Below are 17489 nucleotides of genomic sequence, written 5' to 3' on the forward strand. Positions count from 1 at the left end.
TGCGAGCACTGCTGGTTTACCATTTTAAGGAAAGTGTCAATTTTTAATTCATTAATCTAAATACCAGTGATGTGCAGGTGCAGCCCACACGTTGCCTTAAAGAGGGACAGTCTGGTGTCAGAATCCCAGCTTCTGTCTCTGACTTCCCGTCTAAGTTTCCCCATCCTTAAAATGGTAACAATGGTAGCACTAACCTCTGGTTGTGAAGATGTCATGAATGTCAAGTGCGTAGCGCCTGATGCAGGCTATCATTATTGGTGCACAAACCACGTTCTTCGTGCTGCAAATATAGCCTTTGGCCCACAATCGGTTACACTTCCTTCCATCCCTGACTTCCTGGATGACGTCCATCTGTCTCTCAGCCTCCGTTTCTCCACCTGTGAAATGAAGGTGAGAGTTCTGGCACCAATACACACATCCCTCTTCACCTCCTGCCACCAGCAAACTGGAAGGACCAAGGAGTCTGAACAGATGTGCAAGGGAAGAAAGCTTTTTATTATCAAATGGGAGGCTGGATCCAGCCCAGAACACATTCTTTTCCTCTTCCCCCTCCTCAGACCCCACCATCAACTCGACAGCTTCGAGGGCTCCCCTGCTCGGGAAAATGGTTGGGGGATGCTCCGAGGCTGAGAGTGGAAAGAACAAATCAGGGACGCAGTGGTTTCAGGTCGCAAATAGAGAGGGTTCCAAGGGTGGCTCAGTAGTGTTGTGACCTGCTGGTCACAGGCCAGGGCCCTGAGGCAAGTCACATAGCCTCTCTGAGCCTCAGTTTGCTCATCTGCAAAATGGAAGCAGCAATCATATCATCAATGACAGCTGAGAAGACTGAGGTAATTAATTGCCTTCCAAGTCCCTGACAAGATGCCGGGCACGCCCCGAGTTCTGACTGCTTTCAGGTGCTGGTAGTTTTTCTCAGGTTTACTTTTCTGTCTTGATGACTTTCTTTTGGCCCTTGGCCACCTGCTCAGAGGTGTCTGTCCGGGCTCCAGGACGATTGGCTGGAGGGTCTTCTTCTGGGAAGACGAAGGGGCATTAAGCCCAGGGGCTCAGGCAGCAGCGGGGGTCGTGATGTTGAGCTCCTGGCGGATGAACCAGGCCCTTGGCTGTGGCATCCAGCCGCGAAGCAGGCAGAGCAGATGGAAGCGCCACGGGTAGAAGACGCCGGAGGCACGCGTGGCGCTGCCACGAATCACAGCCAGGGCTGCCTTGGGCCCTGGGGCCGCCTTGGCCCTTGTGACGCCCCTGGGGACAGGAGGGTGCGGTGGGGACTGTGGCTACGGCTGAGCGGCCCCCCACACCCCCTCCCCGCTCAGCCTGGCCCCGGCTCGCGTCCTGGGCCTCACCTGACTCCCTCGGCGGCCGAGGCGCGATCCTGGAGGCCCAGGACGCACATGGTGATGGCGACGTTCACGTCCTGCACATCCAGCTCCCGCCGGAGAGAGCCAAAGAAGCTATCCAGCGCGAACTTGGCCGCCGAGTAGGGGCTGGAGAAGGACGTGGGCACGCGGCCTGGGGGCGCGGGAGGGCAGTGGCTGAGCGGCCACACGCCGCTGCTCCTCCTCCGGGAAGCCTTCCTGCCCGCTCCAGGCTCGCCCCCATCGGCCCCATGGCTTCCCCACTCCCCGCCCCGCGTACACGCACCTAGCAACGAGGACACCACCACCAGGGAGCCCTTGCTGTCAGTCAGACTCGGCAGCGCCAACGAAGTCAGTTGCACGTAACTCAGGAAATTCACCTGTAGGTGGCGACTGCGAGTCACCGGGCGGAGGAGGAACCGAAGGCCAGAAGGGGCAGGGGCGGAGCCTAGAGCCTGGGGGCGGGGCCTTGGTATGTAGGGGCGGGGCTCGAGGACCGGGGCAGAGTTCCGAATGGACGAGGGGGAACACCAGCCTGGGGCGGAGCCAAGGTCAAGAGGGCGGAGCCTAGAACCAGGAAAGTTGGGGTCTGGAGCTGGGAAGGGCAGGGTCCGAGAGGGGAATGGTGAGAGGGTGGAGTCTGGCGGGAGGGCGGAACCGGGGCCGCGGAGGGGCGGAGAACCTGCATGAGCCATCGTGTCGCCTGGGCGCTGCGGCCCCGCGTGCCTGCTGGGGCGGCGCCGAGGTGGTTCATCACCAGGTAGTCCAGCCCTCCTGGCCCGGAGAGGCCCATCAGCCCGGAGCTGTCCTTAAGGCTCCGCCCCCCGCGCCCTACGAGACACCACCCATAGCCCTGCCCCCTGAACTAGCGATGCTCCGGCCAGAGCATTGACACAATGAGCTCTGACCCAGGTAGCGCCCCAACTAAGATCAAAGAGACCCCGCCCTACTCCCTAACCAGGCTTCATCCCTGATCTAATGAGGCCCGGTCCAGAGTTCCACCCACTGGATGTCATAAGGCGCCACCCCTAGCCTTGCCCCCGGACCCATAAATCTCCGCCCTCAGACGGCCGTTACTACCACACCCCCGCCCCAATTTGGGTCGTGCCCCTAAGGCCTAGGCCAAGGTCCCAGACTCCAGGCCCCGCCCCTCACCCAGCTTGTCCAGCGCAAACTGCACCACGCGCTCGGGCACCTCAGGGGAGGCCATGTCCGCAGCGATGTAGAAGACCTTGGGAGCGCCCAGCTTCCGGCAGTTCCCTACCACCTGGGGGGGCCAGAGCTGCCCGTGGGCCCCTCCACCCCAGCTGGCCCCCCTCCACCTGCCGGCCCTAAAGGGGCCCCAGCCTGAAGCCCCCTCCCCTGCTATGAGCCTCAGGTTCCATTCAACATCATGTCTGAAGCGTTACCACTGGGGTAGCAAACTGGCAGCCCATGGGCCAGAATAGGGGACATTTTGCTTGTTCAACCATCAACATTTAAAACGCAGATTTCAAATAAATCTTGAGATTTCTGGCGTCTTGAAATTTTGTAAGGTTCATCCCCAGGAGCTGCACATTTCCTTGAAATAACACCGGGCTGTTGCTAAGAAGGGTCTACCCAACCCGCTTTTGAACTTGAGAACCCTAGCTATCCACACAGCCTTTGGTTACTATCAGTACTCCTATTTAGTGAGGAACAGTCCTTGCTTTACAACTGTCTTACTGATGCAACCCCACATCACAACCCAGGAGAAGGTCCTTTCATTGTCTCTGATTTACAAATGAGGAAACTAAGCCTCAGAGAGATTAAGTGACTTACCCAAGGCCACACAGGAAGCCTGAATGTTTGCAGGGATTCAAACCCAGGCCCTGTTCCCCGCCCCCCCCCCCCCACCAATTAAACTTGAGATGGAGTGTCTCACCTTCTGCAGGAGAGCCTCGGTGTGGGCAGTGAGCACCAGGTGGGAGCCCAGGCGCGCGTAGTGATATGCCAGCTCCTCCCCGATGCCCACACTGGCTCCAGTCAGCAGCACACGGGCTCCCTGGAGGCTGGCTGGCAGCGAGTAGGGGTGGTCAGCTTGGGGGATGGAGAGGACAGCCAGAACGTTCCTCCCACCCCCACCCCCAGGCGCTCACCTGGGTCAAAGTTGTCATCCCAATAATAGGCAAAGAACAGGGCTCCCAGCCCCACGAGCAGCAGCACCTTCATGGCCCTCCCTGGGTCTGCAGCAGGAGAGAGGGGGGGCCGGCACAGGCCTGGCCCACAGTCGCACCCCAGTCACACCCATTTCCCTAACGGCGTCTTTGTTCGAAGAGCCAGCGGTGATGCCCCTGGCCCTGCCCCCTCTTCTCCATCTGCAGAGCCACCACCTGGTCCAGGTCATCATCTAGCTCACCTGAACCACTGCAGCCATCTTCTTCCCCTACTGAAAACCCTGCCCGTTTCACTTAGAACAAAAGCCTTGGTGACCAAAAAGGGTCTGCTTGGACCAGCCCCTCTTGCTCACTCTGCTTTGCCACACCAGCCTCTTCACTGTTCATTGGAACCAGCCACTCACCATCCTGCCTCAGGGCCTTTGCATTGGCTGTTCCCTCTACGAGGTTGTATTTTGTATTCCCAAATACAACCCAACGGCTTGCTCTTTCAAGTCTTGGCTGGAAAAATCACCTCCTCAGAGGGCACTTCCCTGGCCTCCTCCTCTAAAGCACCTCTGTTCCTGGTCACCCCCTCTCTCTTACCTGTAGAACTTTTCTCCTTCTCAGCACTTGTCATCCCCTGAAATCATCTTGATGATTTGTTACCTGTTCAGGATCCCTCTCTCCCCTTAGACTCAGCTCCATGAGGGCAGAAAGGAAATGGAAACCTGCTTCTGTTTTGCTCCCTTTTGGATCTTCCGTGCCCTGAACTGCCAGACATGCAGTAGGTACTCAACAGATAGACTGACCCAGAGTGATATGAGGAATGTGGGAGGTGAGAGGTGGGGGAGCCCAGAAAGATAACTCTGTCTGGAGACACCCAGAAGGAATCGGACACTCAGGACTGGCTTGGAGATGGAGGTGCCCGTGTCATCAGGGTTAAGATGTGACTTCAGCTGGGGGAGCCGATTTACTTGTTCCAGGGAGAAGGTGAAAGATAAAAACAGGCCAGGTGATTAAAGTTAAGGGGGTCATGGATCTCCCCTGAAAAGGGCACAAGCCCATTACATCTTAGGGTTTCTATCCTCTGAACTGCATGGGGCAAAGAGGAAAGGCCATAGGGATCTTTGTCCAAAAACATCTGAGATGTCCCTTCCTGTTCCAAACCCTCCCAGGGCTCACCACTGCCCCAGATGGAGACCACACCCTCCTCACCTCAGCCCACGAGACCCAGCAGGTCTGGCCTCGGCTCTCTGTCCATCCTCATCTTCCCCACTTCCTATCCATGAATCTATCAGTTCTCAGAAAAGTGAACTCCTCGCCCTAACCCAGTCACGCCAGCGTCCCCTCAGCAGGGAACACTCTCCCACCTCTCCCCACTTCCAGGGAAAGCCCTGAAGCCCCACAGCTCAACATTCTCCTCAAACTGGCCCTGACCATAGTTCCCTCGCAGGGGTTGGCTAGCAGGCTGGGTGGGTGAATGGGCGGAGAGATGAATGGATGGATGAAACAGCCAGGCTCTGAAGGGGGAGGAAAGGAGGAAACCCGATCCTCGCAGAACCCACCGGCCCCCTGACCTCGCCGGGCCTCAGTTTCCCCTCTGGACAAAGGGGGCGTGCGACTCACTGCACTCTCCCAATCGCGAACTCACCCACTCAGGGCTCAGTTTCTCCCGCTGTCCAGCGGGGCTGGGGTCCGGGCCTGGGAGTCACGCGTGCGCCCCGCTGCCCTCACTTCACCACTGCGTCCGCCAGTCTCCGACCGCGCCCCCTCCCGTAGGGTCTGAGTCACGCGACTCCGAGCCCACCTCCTCGGGGGGAGGGGCTATACTGTGGGGACTCCGCGCCCAGGCGTTGCCGGGCAACAGCCTCCCGCCTAGCTCTCCTCTGGCCTCAACCACTGACCTGATCACGTGACTAAAGGCCCGCCTTTCTCGTACAAATCAGCCCTCATGTTGCCGTGACAACCAGCTTCCAGGCACTCTCTTCCTGTGCCTGGGCCCTTAGTCCCCCGCGCCGGCGCGGGAGACGACATCTCGTGGGTCCCTCTCAGGCCCCACTCTTGTCACCCGATTCCTCTTTCCCTCACGTCACGAGGGCCGTGCCGCCCCCGACTGCATTTCCCAGGAGGCTTGGCGGCTAAACGAGCCGTCCGGCGCCTCACGTGACTTGCCGACTACTTTTCCCAGACAGCTTTGCGGCGGCTGGGCCCTGAGGACTAAGCTTCGCACGGTTGTTTTGCAGTGGGACCGCAACCTCTTTCTGTTGTTTCGGTGCCGAGACTCCGACTCCCGGAGGCCTTTGCGGCTGACAAGAGACTACGCCTCCCAGAGGCCTCTGCGACGCCGCGACCGGAAGTGACGGGCGAGCCGAGTGTCCTTGCGCGCGGAGCGGAGCGGTCATGGTATCCGGAGTGTGGTCGCTGATGAGGTTCGTGGGGCCACCAGGAGGGCCCCAAGCCCCCAAGAATGTTCCCTTCTGCGAGCACCCTCCATCTGGTTTGCTCCCGATCGGCTTTTCGCCGCCCGTAGTGTCAGGTCTCCCGTGTCTGTCCAGACAGGGTGGAGCTTCTCGCCCCCCTCCCGCTTCCTAGCGAGTCCGTGCCTTTCCCACTCTGTACCCGAGATCCCTCCGAGGCTCAGCTGCCCACTCTGTAATATGGGAGTGCCGCACGCCTTTGTTGGGAGGTTAATGCGCACCCAGAGCTGCGTATGACAGGAAATGACCAGGGACACTTAGAAAACCCCCGCGGGTTCCTCGCGGAGCATCCCTCGGGGCTGGAAGGTAGAAGGTGGTCAGGAGTCTTAAGTCTTCACTGTTCCCTGCCCTCTGCGGGATCTTGAGTGACACTGTTTCTCTCCAGGCTTCAGTTTACCAGTTAAATGGAGCTGAGTATCCCTGCACGCCTTAGATTAAGTGCTGTGGGTCAGGCACGCCTCTGGGCTCCCAAAATGCCCTGTGCTTCCCGCATTAGCTGCCTGGCTTCAGGTGCGTCACTCTTTGGACTGTGGGCACGCCCCTCCCCCTAGGGGTCTAACCCTCACCCCCATACCCGCGGGCCTAGACCCGGGAGGTGGCCAGCAGAATCTGCTGAGCTGCTGTGGTTCCTTTCTCTGCCTGCAGGTTCCTCATCAAGGGCAGTGTGGCTGGGGGCGCTGTCTACCTGGTGTACGACCAGGAGCTGCTGGGGCCCAGCGACAAGAGCCAGGCGGTCCTTCAGAAAGCTGAGGAGGTGGTCCCCACCGCCGTGTACCAGTTCAGCCAGTACGTGTGCGAGCAGACAGGCCTGAAGATACCCCAGGTACTCCGAGCTTGGATTGAGGCTACGGCTCTGCGGGAGCAGGGGCGTCAGCTCGGGTGGTCTTTGATCCCCGGTCCCTCCAGCCCTGCTTGGCTTTCTCCACACTGGGGCATGTGCTGCTCTCCCTGCCTGTGAGGGAGGCGCGGGCTGCCAGGCCTTCCCCTTTCACCAGCCCCTTCTTCCCCTCTCTTCCCAGCTCCCAGCCCCTCCAAAGTTTAACTTTCACATCCGCGAGTCCTGGAATTCAGGTAGGCCTTGGTCCGTCTGCTTGCAGGAGAGTGGCCCCAGATACTTCCCACCTCCCTTCCTGGCCATGCCTTTCCACCACTCTCCTTCCTGCTCTGTGTGCACCTGCTGCCCCCGCCTCCCCGCCCCGCTGCCCCCAACGGATCTGAAAGAGAAAAGGGAGTGGAGATTCCAGGGAGGTGGGAGCAATATGTGGCCTCCACCTGTTTCCCCGCATGGAATTGACAGAGCCGGAAGTGGTGCCTCTCAAACTCTCTGCTGAAAGCGCTGGGCCCTCCTTCCCCACAGGCATCATCACGGTGATGTCCGCTCTGTCCGTGGCCCCCTCCAAAGCCTGGGAGTACTCCAAGGAGGGCTGGGAATACCTGAAGGAGCGAACCAAGTAGCCTGTCAAGAGGAAGCTGCCTGCCCCAGGCGGGAACAGGGGCCAGGGCGCCATGGACACCAGACTGGGACCCCACTCCTAGGGCAGCTCCCGGCCTTGCCGGCCCAATAAAGGACTTGGAAGTGTTCCCCGATCCGTGTGCTGGCCCCCGGGGCGTGGGCTTCTGGCTCCTGGGGGCTCTTCAGGGCCTGACCTTGACCGAAGGCCAAGGTTCACCCCTTTGTATCTGGGCCCTGCCCACTGGTGGGCCCTCGACCTTGTATGGTGAGTGGGAGCAGACCACTGCCCTGGGGCTCAGGGCCCATCTGGGTCTGGGGTCTTCTCAGTTCTTGGAGGGCTGAGCACAGGGTGGGGCAATCTGGGGGTAAGGGCTGGTCTACACAGCTGCGAGCCCCCAGAGCCACTGATTGTCCTGCTTGGCTCACTGATCTGCCTGCCTAATCTAGTCCCTGTCCTCTTGCCCTCACCTGGTTTCCACTCTCATTCCACCCTCTCCCCACAACCTGGGGATTCCTGGGGAGCACAGACCTGGCGGTCATGGCCGTGCAGGGAGTCTCCCTGGCGCACAAGGGCCCTGTTTTCCAGATGTTCCCTGCTCCCCTGGGAAGCCTTCTCTGACACCCGCGGTGTCAGCTGCTTGGTGACCTAAATGTCTCTCTGTCCAGCTGGAGCTCTGGGGAGGGTGGGCCCTTCAGATGCTCCCTGTGAGATCCCCAGCACCCAGTCACAGAGCATCCCACCATGGTGATGGCAGGAGGAAACCTCTGCCCCAGACAGGGTAGGAGGTGGGCTTGGGTGGGAGCCAATGACTGGCCCAGGAAGCTACCCTGGGAACAGGGAGGAGGCCTGGGTAATGGTGCCCCGAGCTGGCACAGGATCCTCTGTTCCCAAGAGTTCGGAGTTCATGTCAGTTGGTTTAGGGAATAGAACTCACCCAGGGACATGACTCAGGAGGGGACGGCACTGTTACAGATGAGGGAAGCAGAGACCAGAGGCCGGGGCATTTCCCAGGCTCGCCTGGGAGCAGAAGCCAGCACGTGTCCATCCATCCATCTGGCCAGGGAGGAGTGGGGAGGGCAGGGTGGTGCTTGGGGAGGGAGAGCCCTGAGTGACCTGTGCCACCCTGGTCTCCAGGAATGGTCTCCAGGTGGGGTCTCCCATGTCCTGTGTGTCACCTGAAAGCCACCTGGGCCCCTGTGGAGGTGGGAGCGGGTCTATGATGAGGGTGGGATGGGTGGGGCCTGGGGCCATCCTTGATCCTCTGCTGCCGAGGAGGGAGCTGGTGCTGGCCATTTCGGAGGCTGAGGGCACATCCTGAGTTCAAGGACAAGCCCTGTGAGCTGTCCCAGCCTGACTCTCTGTCCACAGAGCCCTTCCGGCAGCCTCGTGGGCCCATTTTTTACAGATGGAGAATACAGGAGGGGTTTGTGCTCAGGGCGCAGGGAGCTGGGGTGGTGCCATGTGCTCCACGAGGCTCCCTGAAGCCTCAAAGGAAGCCAGTCTTTGAGCTGCCTGGGGACATGGGGGGGGGGGGGGGGGTGTGGGTGGGTGGGTGTGTGTGTGTGTGTGTGTGTGTGTGTGTGTGTGTGTGTGTGTGTGTGTGTGTGTGTGTGTGTGTGTGTGTGTGTGTTTTCTAGCACTGAAACCAGCCTATGGTCACTGGCCCAGGGTTGGCCATGGGCTCTGCTTGACCCCATGGCTTTCCCACTGTCCACACAGACCAAGCTGACAGCCTGGAGACCAGTGCTGCTCTTGCCTCTGTGTCTCCTCATCCAGTCAGACCCCTATTCCTCTCCATCGACTTGTATTTGTTGCCAGTGATCACCTCCCTGCTGACCCCACCTCCGGGCCTGCCCCCTTCCATCTGTTCCCGAGACCATGTCTGATGACGTCACCCCCTGTTCAAACACCTGCAGCTCCCCCTGCCCTCCCTGTGAGCCCAGACTCCTCAGGGGCCCTGCCTCCCCTCAGTCCTTGGATATGCCAGCCCAGTGGCCCTCAGTTCCCAGAACACAGCTGGCTTTCCTGCCAGCTTTTGCCCACAACTTTGCAGCCCCTCATTAGGCCATCCTTCCTCTGTTCATCCTGCCCCCAGCTGAGATGCCCCCTCATTTGGGAAGCCTCCTCTGTCCCCTTCCTCAAGTGCCCTCTCTGGGCTTCCTCAGTGCCCTGTGGGTGCCCCATCACAGCGCCCAACACCTTGGGGCAGATTTCCACAGCTTGGCATCGCTGATATCGGGAAGGATAAATCCATGTTGGGGCCACCCCAGGGACCGGGTGTTGAGCAGCATCCCTGCCTCCAACCCCCAAAATGCCAGCGGTGCCTCCTTACCCACCACGTATGACAACCGCAAATGTCTCCTGGTGCTGCCAGTTGTCTTCGCGGGACAGAATCACCTCGTGGTTGGACGTCCAACATGGGTCTCAGTGGGCTGAAATCCAGGTGTGGGCATGGCCGGTTCCTTCTGGACGCTGGGAAGAATCCGTTTCCTGCCTTTCCCAGCTCCTAGAGGCCACTGTGATCCTTGGCTGGCGTCCCTTCCTCTGTCCTCACAGCCAGCAGTGTGGTCTTCCGCTGTCGTGTCCCCTTCTTGCCCTTCTCCCTATTTCCCTTACAAGGACCCACCTGGGTAACCCCAGATACCATATGAAGGTTCTTAATTTAATCCTGTCTGCAGGTCCCTCTTGCCACGTGCGGTATAAATTTACAGGGATTAGGAGGGGGATGTGCCTGGCCTGGTGGAGGAGGTGTATTCAGCCAATAGGTGGAAAGGCCTGGTCCTGTGTCTGTCTTCCCTTGTCTGGGCCCTGGGGGGACAGGGGCCCGGTTAGCCTTGGTTGTTGGTACATCTCAGCCTTCAGACAGGGCCAGACCCTTCTTGAGTGTGAGATAGAGCCAAGAGGCAGGCCTCTGAGCACTGTTCCCCTAATAGGGGGGCCTGCCCCCAGCTCCATCCATACAGACCCAGGGCCCCTAGAGACAAGGAACACAGCTGACCTGGGGAGGTGGCACTGTCCCACCAAGCCACCCCTGGAGTCCAGGCAGCACTTGAACCCTGAACACACCTGCACCTTATGTGGGGCGAGACCCCCCGCCCCGACTCCGACTCCTCTGTCCCGGCAACTCTCCTTCCACTCCGGCCCCTGCCACTCCCCGAGGTGGACTTCATCACCTGGTGGACTTCATCACCTGGTGTCCAACAGCTCTTCTGCTCCTCTCACGGCACACGTGGTCATCTCTCCTCCCCACGAGGATGCAATCCCACTCACGAGGTCCCTAGAGGAGTCAGATTCAAAGACAGAAAGTAGGTGGTGGGGGCCAGGGGGCTGGGGACTGAGTGTTTGATGGGGACAGAGTTTTAGTTTGGGAAGAAAGAAAAGTTCTGGAGATGGACGGTGGGGATGGTTGTATGACGCTGAGAATGTACATAATGCCACTGAACTCTACCCTTAAATGGTTAAAATGGTCAATTTCATGTTACGTGTATTTTACCACACAAAACAGCCCGTTCAGCAAGGGTGTCATACATGGAGGCAAAATGTGGGCGATTGGAACAAACATCTGAGGTATGTCACAAGGCCCATGAGGAAGGCCAGACAGGCTGAGACACACGACCCAGACGGGTCCTATGAACTCCGGGCCCGGGCTCACGCAGGCTGGAAGGGGTGTGCTGCTGGCAAAGTGCTTCTGGAAAACCCAACAGTCCCCAAAAGCTGCCCCTTTCCATCCTCCTTCCCTGAAAGAAGAGCTGTGGCTTAGCACTTATGAGTATAATTTCATTTTACTTAAAGACGTGAAAATAAAAAGACACCACGCTTTAAATAAAGGGTATGTGAACAGAAACACATTTATTACAAAAAAACCAAAAAAAAACAAAAAACAAATTCACATTGTATTGAGCTACAATATGGCAGCAGATAAAAAAAAAATTATTGTACACAGTTTAAGGGAACTCTTAACAGAACATATTCTTGTTGCCACGTGACATAACACAGGAGCCCAAGCACTTAGTAGCGGCGAGTGAAGCGGGCGTCGTTGGGTCGGCTCCCCCGGTTCTGGCCCCCGAAGCCGCCACGAGGGATCACGTGGCCCCGAGAGGCCCCCCCGGGGGCAAAGCTGCCGCGCCTGAAACAAAGGCAAATTATTTTTATTTTTCACTCAGTGGGCTCTGCCCTGTGCCTGTGCTCTCTGGGGCCTCCTTCCTTTTAGCAGCAGTGACACCCGCCCAAGCACACAGCACCTTCACTGACGCGAGCCCACAAGCAAAGACAAGACCGGTGACAATGCGCCTTACCCTGACATGCCTCCCCGGTTCATCATGTGACCTGGCCCCGAGTGACCAGACATACTTCTCTCACCGCCTGGAAAACAAGGAACACTTTTCACACAGCGCCTCCAGGCACAGGACATCAAGTTCAGAGGACACGGGGCTCAGACAACTCCAGTCCCTTTCTTGAGCCACAGGTCCGTCCGTGGAGGATGTGTGAGCACACGGATTGCACACACCCACTCTCCTTGCTAAGTTACGGTGAAGAGGAGCTACGGCACCTGTGGCACACCTCCTGTGCCACACCTCACCCACTCACCCACCCAGGCCGTAAGGAGCAAGGCCACATGCTAGGGAGAGCAGAGAAAGTTGCTCCCGCCCTCACGAGCAGTGCCCGACGTACAGCAGGGGCAACCCCAGCTTCCCGGATGCTTCTCCACCGAGACAGATGCGCCTTGGCCAAGGGCCAGTCCTCACCTTGCCACCTCCTATGGTCCCTGTCCATCATGCCTCCGTCAGCAGCGCCCTGCCACGCACGGTCATCCTCCATTCTTCGGCTGTGGTCCCCCCACTCACGTCTGCCCCTTGGAGAAAGACATCTCTGATTTGGATTGCCCCCACCTCTGCCCTCCAGGAGAGCAATGGCACTGGGTTTGAGAGGGTGCGTTTAGCACTTTGTGACCCCAGCCTTTTGAGCAACAGGGGCTGCGGGGGAACGGAAGTGGCACTCGATCCGATGCTGCTCAGAGAACTCAGAGGCAGCCTGGGCCGTGGCGAGTGCGCTGGGCCCGCACTCAGCTTATGCCCAAGACCAGGGGTCCTCAGCCAGACACACCAATCCTGCCAGCTGGGTGAGAGGCCCCGATGGGCACCATGGGACGTAAGACACAAACCTGGGGGGAGGAGGCAGCCCCCGGCCCTCGCTCATCCTCTTGTCAGAGCTGTATCCGCCCCACCCATCACGGGAATCCCGTCCGTGGCGCTCTGGTCCTCCGTGGCGTTCGGGGTAATGCTGGACGTTAAAGGGTCAAAACGAAAGAAGGCCTCAGTACAACCCTGGATCCCAGGGCCTTTGGAGCAACAAGTTAATAATGACAAGGACGATGACTCAGACAGGAGCCCCTGCAGGCCCAAGACAGTGCCGGCAGGCCTTCTTTACACTGTCTGGGGCCACACAGAACCTTTCAGCTGGCACAACACAGCCGCACCCCCGAAGTCTGCTCAAGGCCTGGGGAGGAGCAGTGCTCATGGAGCCCAAGACCAAATTAGGTTCTCCCTAATCAGAAGGCAGAGATTCAGGCACCAATGGACTGAAGCGTGCTGGGGCTGAGCGACTGCCCCACACCAGGAATGGATCACGCTGTGCCAGGTGCCTGTGCTCAGAATATTATCAGGGAGCCACCAGAGCAGAAGAACCACCAGGGATCCTTTGACATGATTCACTCCGGGGCCTGGCATCCTGTCCTGCTTTGTCCAGACACGACTCCTTGGCAGCCCAGCGGCTTACTCAGTGGCAATGGCCACGTGAACTGCTTGGCCGGCACAGACCCCAGGAGGATGAAAGAGAACACCTCATACTCTAGCCCCTTTCCCTTCAACCCAAGCCCGTCCCTGCCGGCTGCAAGAAGGCCCAGGCTGACTTTCATGGAGCTGGCGAGGTGGCTCTGGCTCCACAGCCCTGTTCTCTTGTTGTTCCACAAACCTGATCTGTGGCTTTGGGGCTTTTGCCCCAGGACTATGGTCTAACTGAGAAGGAAGGAGAAAGGCGTCCTGGTAACGAAGCCCCTTGGGGTCCCGCTCCAGCGGCCCTGTCCCCGTCTGCATCCACGGGAATCTCCTGGGCCAGGGCAGGTACACGGTGGCTCCACATGGGAGCCCTGACTTCGTGGCCCTCGGCGCACTGGGCAGCACCGCTGCCTGCTCCCCACGGCCGCTCGTCCCCAAATGTGTGCCCACACCGCCCTAAACACAACAAAAGGGGGTCTATCTTACAAGATGGACAAAATAGAACATTGTTCCTTCAAGGGGCAAAATCACAAGACAACGTGTCCAGGAAAGTCAGTGCTGGCAAATGTAACAAGGGCTCTCAAACGGGATTCCGGAAGTAGTTCTACGAACAACCTTCAAAGTGCACTGACTTTAAAAAAATTATAGCTCATGCTTTACACAGCTTCATTTAATTTTGGACAAACATTTAAGAATGACCTTTTATCAATAGCCTTCTGAAGACTAATCAGACAAACACTGAAAGGGTAGAAGTTCATCTCAGCAAGACCTAGTTATTTAAAGCCCATTCCCATCTCTCCCTGGTGTTTTAAAATTTAACCAACATTCTCCTGTCTAACAACCCACCCACCCACGGACCAGTCCAACAAGGCCCTGAGGCCTGTGCTGGTTTTCCCTTTCTGTGTCAGATGTCACCATTTGCCGTTCAGGGCAGCAGTTGTGTCTTACTTGTGATTATGGATGTGAGAACACAAACACTCCTCTCAGTCAGGAGAGCACTATCTAATCAGATGAGAATAGCTATCCATGATCAACAGCAACACGGCAGGACTGGGCAAACACTTGCCGCAGACACGTATGTCATCTCATTTAACCCCCCACTCCACCTCACCCTCCCTCCCCTCCTTTCACAGCTGGAGAAACAGGCTCAGCAGAAGTGGTGGCACCGCGATGTGACCCTGGTCCTGATTCTGGAGTCTGGACATTTAACCACTGTGCTCAATGTCTCCACCAAAGGAAACCCATGACACTAGGGGTACATTTAGCTGCATGGGAGATTTATGCCTGGGAGCAGAGAAACAGGAATCCCGTGAGGGTCATGGAATTGCTCCTGAGGTGGCAGCGAACTCCTCAGATGCAGTCAAGGAGCTTAGCCATTCCCAGCCATGTTCTCAGGCATGGAGGGAGGATAGGACTGAACGTCGGTGCTGTAGTCAGGGAGAAGACTGACCCACGGGGCAGCGATTCTGCCAGAACGATGCCCTGACCACAACTTTCCCTCATCCCTCTGATTCTCCAAGGAAACCCACTAAGAAGTCAAGGCTCTTTGGGGAAGTTCTCAATCTAAATGTAAGATAGGAAAAAAGGAGAAAACTGAGCTTGTTTTCTAATGTGTTCATCCTGCAAAAAGAAAACGTGTGGGCCTGACTCAGTTGCTTCCCGAGGCTCAGCGGGGGCGGGTTAACCCTGCGACCATTGACACTCCAGGGGCACTCGGGCTCCGTGACACGAGGCATCGTGTCTAGTCAGTGCTGTGCGTCACAAGGCACTTCCCAACAGAGCCTGCCAGACTCATGCAAGGCTCTCCAGCACTTTAGTACCGGTGTAATCACTAAGGTGTATAGAACCTTAGGGTCAAAGCCAAACAAGGCTTCAGAATACTTGTTTGAATTTTGGGCCAGCACAAAGCACAAGCTATTCACACGGTCATCCCACAGAACATTGCAGGTGCCGCACTCCCTTACTCGTTCTTCCTCTAACTCAGGTGGAGGAGGAAGAAGGCAGACAAAGGGAAGAGAACCAACTGTACAGGGAAAACTGTGGCTACAATCACAGCTTCTGACTTACCTGTCCTTCTCTTTCTCCCATGATTGATCTTGAACCTTCTCTCCTGAAAAAAGCAATTTAAATGAAAGCATAAGGAGAAAGATAGGTTGGTTAAGACCCCAAACGGAAAACATTTCCACTTGAACCCAGGTAATTCACACACACTCTGCTGGTTCAAGTGGGCTGGCTACCTAGAAGCCTAGAGCCTAGAAGAGCCACTCGAGCTCTTTGTCATTAAGAATGAACCAGGACAGGGACTTCCCCGGTGGTCCAGTGGTTAAGACTTTGCCTTCCAATGAAGGGGCCTAGGGTTTGATCCTTGGTTGGGGAGCTAAGAAAGATCCCATGGCTCGGGGCCGAAAAATGAAAATGTAAAACAGAAGCAATATTGTAACAAATTCAATAAAGATTTTAAAAATGATCCACATTAAAAAAAATAAAAAAGAAAAGAATGAACCAAGACAAAGAAAACATGCATCAAGCAAGCAGGGTCAGTGGCTGACCTGTCGACTGAGTGGTCAGGGTAGCGTCCCCGGTCCCTGTGGTCAAAGTCGTGGAAGCGGTCCTGGCGGTTGAAGTCAGAATGGTAACGCTCATCCAGGGCGGCCCGCTTAGCTTCTGGCCAGTAAGCATCATCTCGCCTAGGAGAGGAAGCAAGAAAGAGGACGTGCATTTCCCCCTCCAAATAGATTACCTTTGCGGAAGCTGGTAAACTTGACCCTCCCACTGCCCCTATCACTTCACAGAACAAGAAGGAACTTTATCATTAGCGCCCACATGAGCTGAGAGCGCCTGGAGGGATGACGTGGGATGTGACTGAAGGGCTCCGTTCTCTCTTACCCCACATGCCCCTTGTCCCCCACAGAAAAGCTCAGGTCTCCCTGTAGGAGGGGATCAGTGAAGTGGGTGTCAGCAGATCCCCTCTGGGAACCTCTCACGGCCATGAGGGTCGGCCAGTCTACCAGGACAATTAGTACACTGCTGTCCTTTTATCCCAATGCAGACTTGACCCAGCAGACACCAGGTGGGGAGGACTTTCAGTAGCACTTGAAATGTACTGGTTCAAAAACATTTCTGGCTCTCCCCTCAGTATCTTGTAAAATGCATAAAAAGTCCTAAGACACCTTAAAGGCCCTTTACAGAAGTCTCAGTGATACATTACACAGGGACCTCTCTAACCCATGCCAGTAGAAAGAAGATTAAAACAAAGGAACAAACACACACCACCAGGCAGTCTCCCCCAAGACACCATGCATGTGGAAAAGCTCTGATAGGATCATAGCTAGGATTATCACCCCAGACTCCTGACAGCAAGACCTGAGACAGGCCTTTCACTGGTGGTTAGCGTTTTAGTATTCGTATGGCACATCAGCATGTCTGGGGAATTAAAACCAATCTCATTAACAGAATGAGTAATTAACAAATTACTGCAATGATTACAAAACCTGGAAGGTGCCCAGAAGGAGGTGCTGGCCGCATGCCCAGCCCCATGTGTTATGTGCTGCTCTGGGTGTCTGAACTCCTTCCTGGGGGAGGGGGCAGTGGTCTGTGCTGGGACCTGAACCTAATGATTTAATAAGCACCACTTTATCCAACCATTTCTCCACCGATCTCAAACTATCTCAGGTTCCCAGATGAAGTACAGAATACCAAATTTGACTGTAACAAGTACTTGTGCTTCCTTTTAAGTAAAAATCGTTGTGTTAACAGGACTCTGGGGACCACGGCACAATTCTAAACACCAGGGGCCACCTCAGGGGTGGCGGCTAGGAGTGGCGTGGCTTACCGCCCGTCGTCGTAGGGCCTCCGCACGGCGGGCCGCCGCTCCTGCTCATAGCGCAGTTCCTGTTGGCGCCGCAGCTCCTCGCGCTCGTGGTGGATGCGCTCCTGCTCGCGCCTGCGCTCGTGCTCCACGCGCATGCGCTCGCGCTCCAGCCGCTCGCGCTCCAGTCGCTCCCGCTCCAGGCGATGTCTGTGGAAAGCCAGCCTCTCGCGGGCGATGAGCAGCCGCTTGCGCTCCTCCCGCTCCAGCTGTGCCTGCATGCACTGCTCTCGCTCACTGCGCTCGCGCACCCTGGAGGCAAAGAGTAGAGGCTGCAATGGCCTAGGGGCCGCAGCAGCGCCCAGTACCGAGGTCCTCTCCCAGCAGGGGGAGCTACGGATGGAGCCACGGCTCCGCCCCGGGGTGGGATGGGGGGCCCGGGCTGCAGATACATTTAGCAACAAGCAAGGGCCAGTGGCCGCTGGGTGGTGGACGCAGCCCGGC

The 17489-nt window shown here is 57.2% G+C and overlaps 3 protein-coding genes across 8 annotated transcripts in view; 1 reads left to right on the forward strand and 2 right to left on the reverse strand.

Moving 5' to 3' along the window:
• Nucleotides 1–880: 880 nt before the first annotated feature.
• Nucleotides 881–5382, reverse strand: HSD11B1L (hydroxysteroid 11-beta dehydrogenase 1 like). 3 transcript variants are annotated; one of them, XM_067734075.1, is made up of 7 exons: nucleotides 3473–5382; nucleotides 3259–3389; nucleotides 2511–2622; nucleotides 2038–2129; nucleotides 1642–1735; nucleotides 1344–1509; nucleotides 881–1242 (listed from the first exon to the last, which is right to left on the reverse strand). In XM_067734075.1, the coding sequence occupies exons 1-7, from the start codon at nucleotides 3543–3545 to the stop codon at nucleotides 1047–1049; spliced, it is 864 nt and encodes a 287-aa protein (XP_067590176.1). In that variant the 5' UTR covers nucleotides 3546–5382; the 3' UTR covers nucleotides 881–1046. The 3 variants fall into 3 exon arrangements, with proteins under 3 accessions (XP_067590176.1, XP_067590177.1, XP_067590178.1); XM_067734076.1 differs by lacking the exon at nucleotides 2511–2622 and having other exon boundaries at nucleotides 1642–2129; nucleotides 5124–5382; XM_067734077.1 differs by lacking the exons at nucleotides 2038–2129; nucleotides 2511–2622.
• A 381-nt stretch (nucleotides 5383–5763) lies between these two features.
• On the forward strand, nucleotides 5764–7530 carry MICOS13 (mitochondrial contact site and cristae organizing system subunit 13). The gene is made up of 4 exons (XM_067734078.1): nucleotides 5764–5901; nucleotides 6595–6772; nucleotides 6969–7020; nucleotides 7307–7530. The coding sequence occupies exons 1-4, from the start codon at nucleotides 5873–5875 to the stop codon at nucleotides 7402–7404; spliced, it is 357 nt and encodes a 118-aa protein (XP_067590179.1). The 5' UTR covers nucleotides 5764–5872; the 3' UTR covers nucleotides 7405–7530.
• Nucleotides 7531–11226: 3696 nt separating this feature from the next.
• SAFB (scaffold attachment factor B) overlaps nucleotides 11227–17489 on the reverse strand; it is a 34349-nt gene continuing 28086 nt past the window's right edge. For 2 of the 4 annotated variants that reach the window (XM_067734093.1, XM_067734091.1), the window contains exons 15-21: nucleotides 17010–17297; nucleotides 15727–15864; nucleotides 15245–15287; nucleotides 12565–12683; nucleotides 12149–12249; nucleotides 11699–11765; nucleotides 11227–11529 (exon numbers count right to left, since the gene is read on the reverse strand). In XM_067734093.1, coding sequence (XP_067590194.1) covers nucleotides 11412–11529; nucleotides 11699–11765; nucleotides 12149–12249; nucleotides 12565–12683; nucleotides 15245–15287; nucleotides 15727–15864; nucleotides 17010–17297 — 874 coding nt within the window. In that variant the 3' untranslated portion in view covers nucleotides 11227–11411. Of the gene's footprint in view, nucleotides 11530–11698; nucleotides 11766–12148; nucleotides 12256–12564; nucleotides 12684–15244; nucleotides 15288–15726; nucleotides 15865–17009; nucleotides 17298–17489 lie in introns of all 4 variants that reach the window. The other 2 variants (XM_067734092.1, XM_067734090.1) reach the window with 1 other exon arrangement.

The sequence above is a fragment of the Pseudorca crassidens genome, chromosome 3 (assembly GCF_039906515.1).
Source record: "Pseudorca crassidens isolate mPseCra1 chromosome 3, mPseCra1.hap1, whole genome shotgun sequence".
NCBI classification, from domain to species: domain Eukaryota; kingdom Metazoa; phylum Chordata; class Mammalia; order Artiodactyla; family Delphinidae; genus Pseudorca; species Pseudorca crassidens.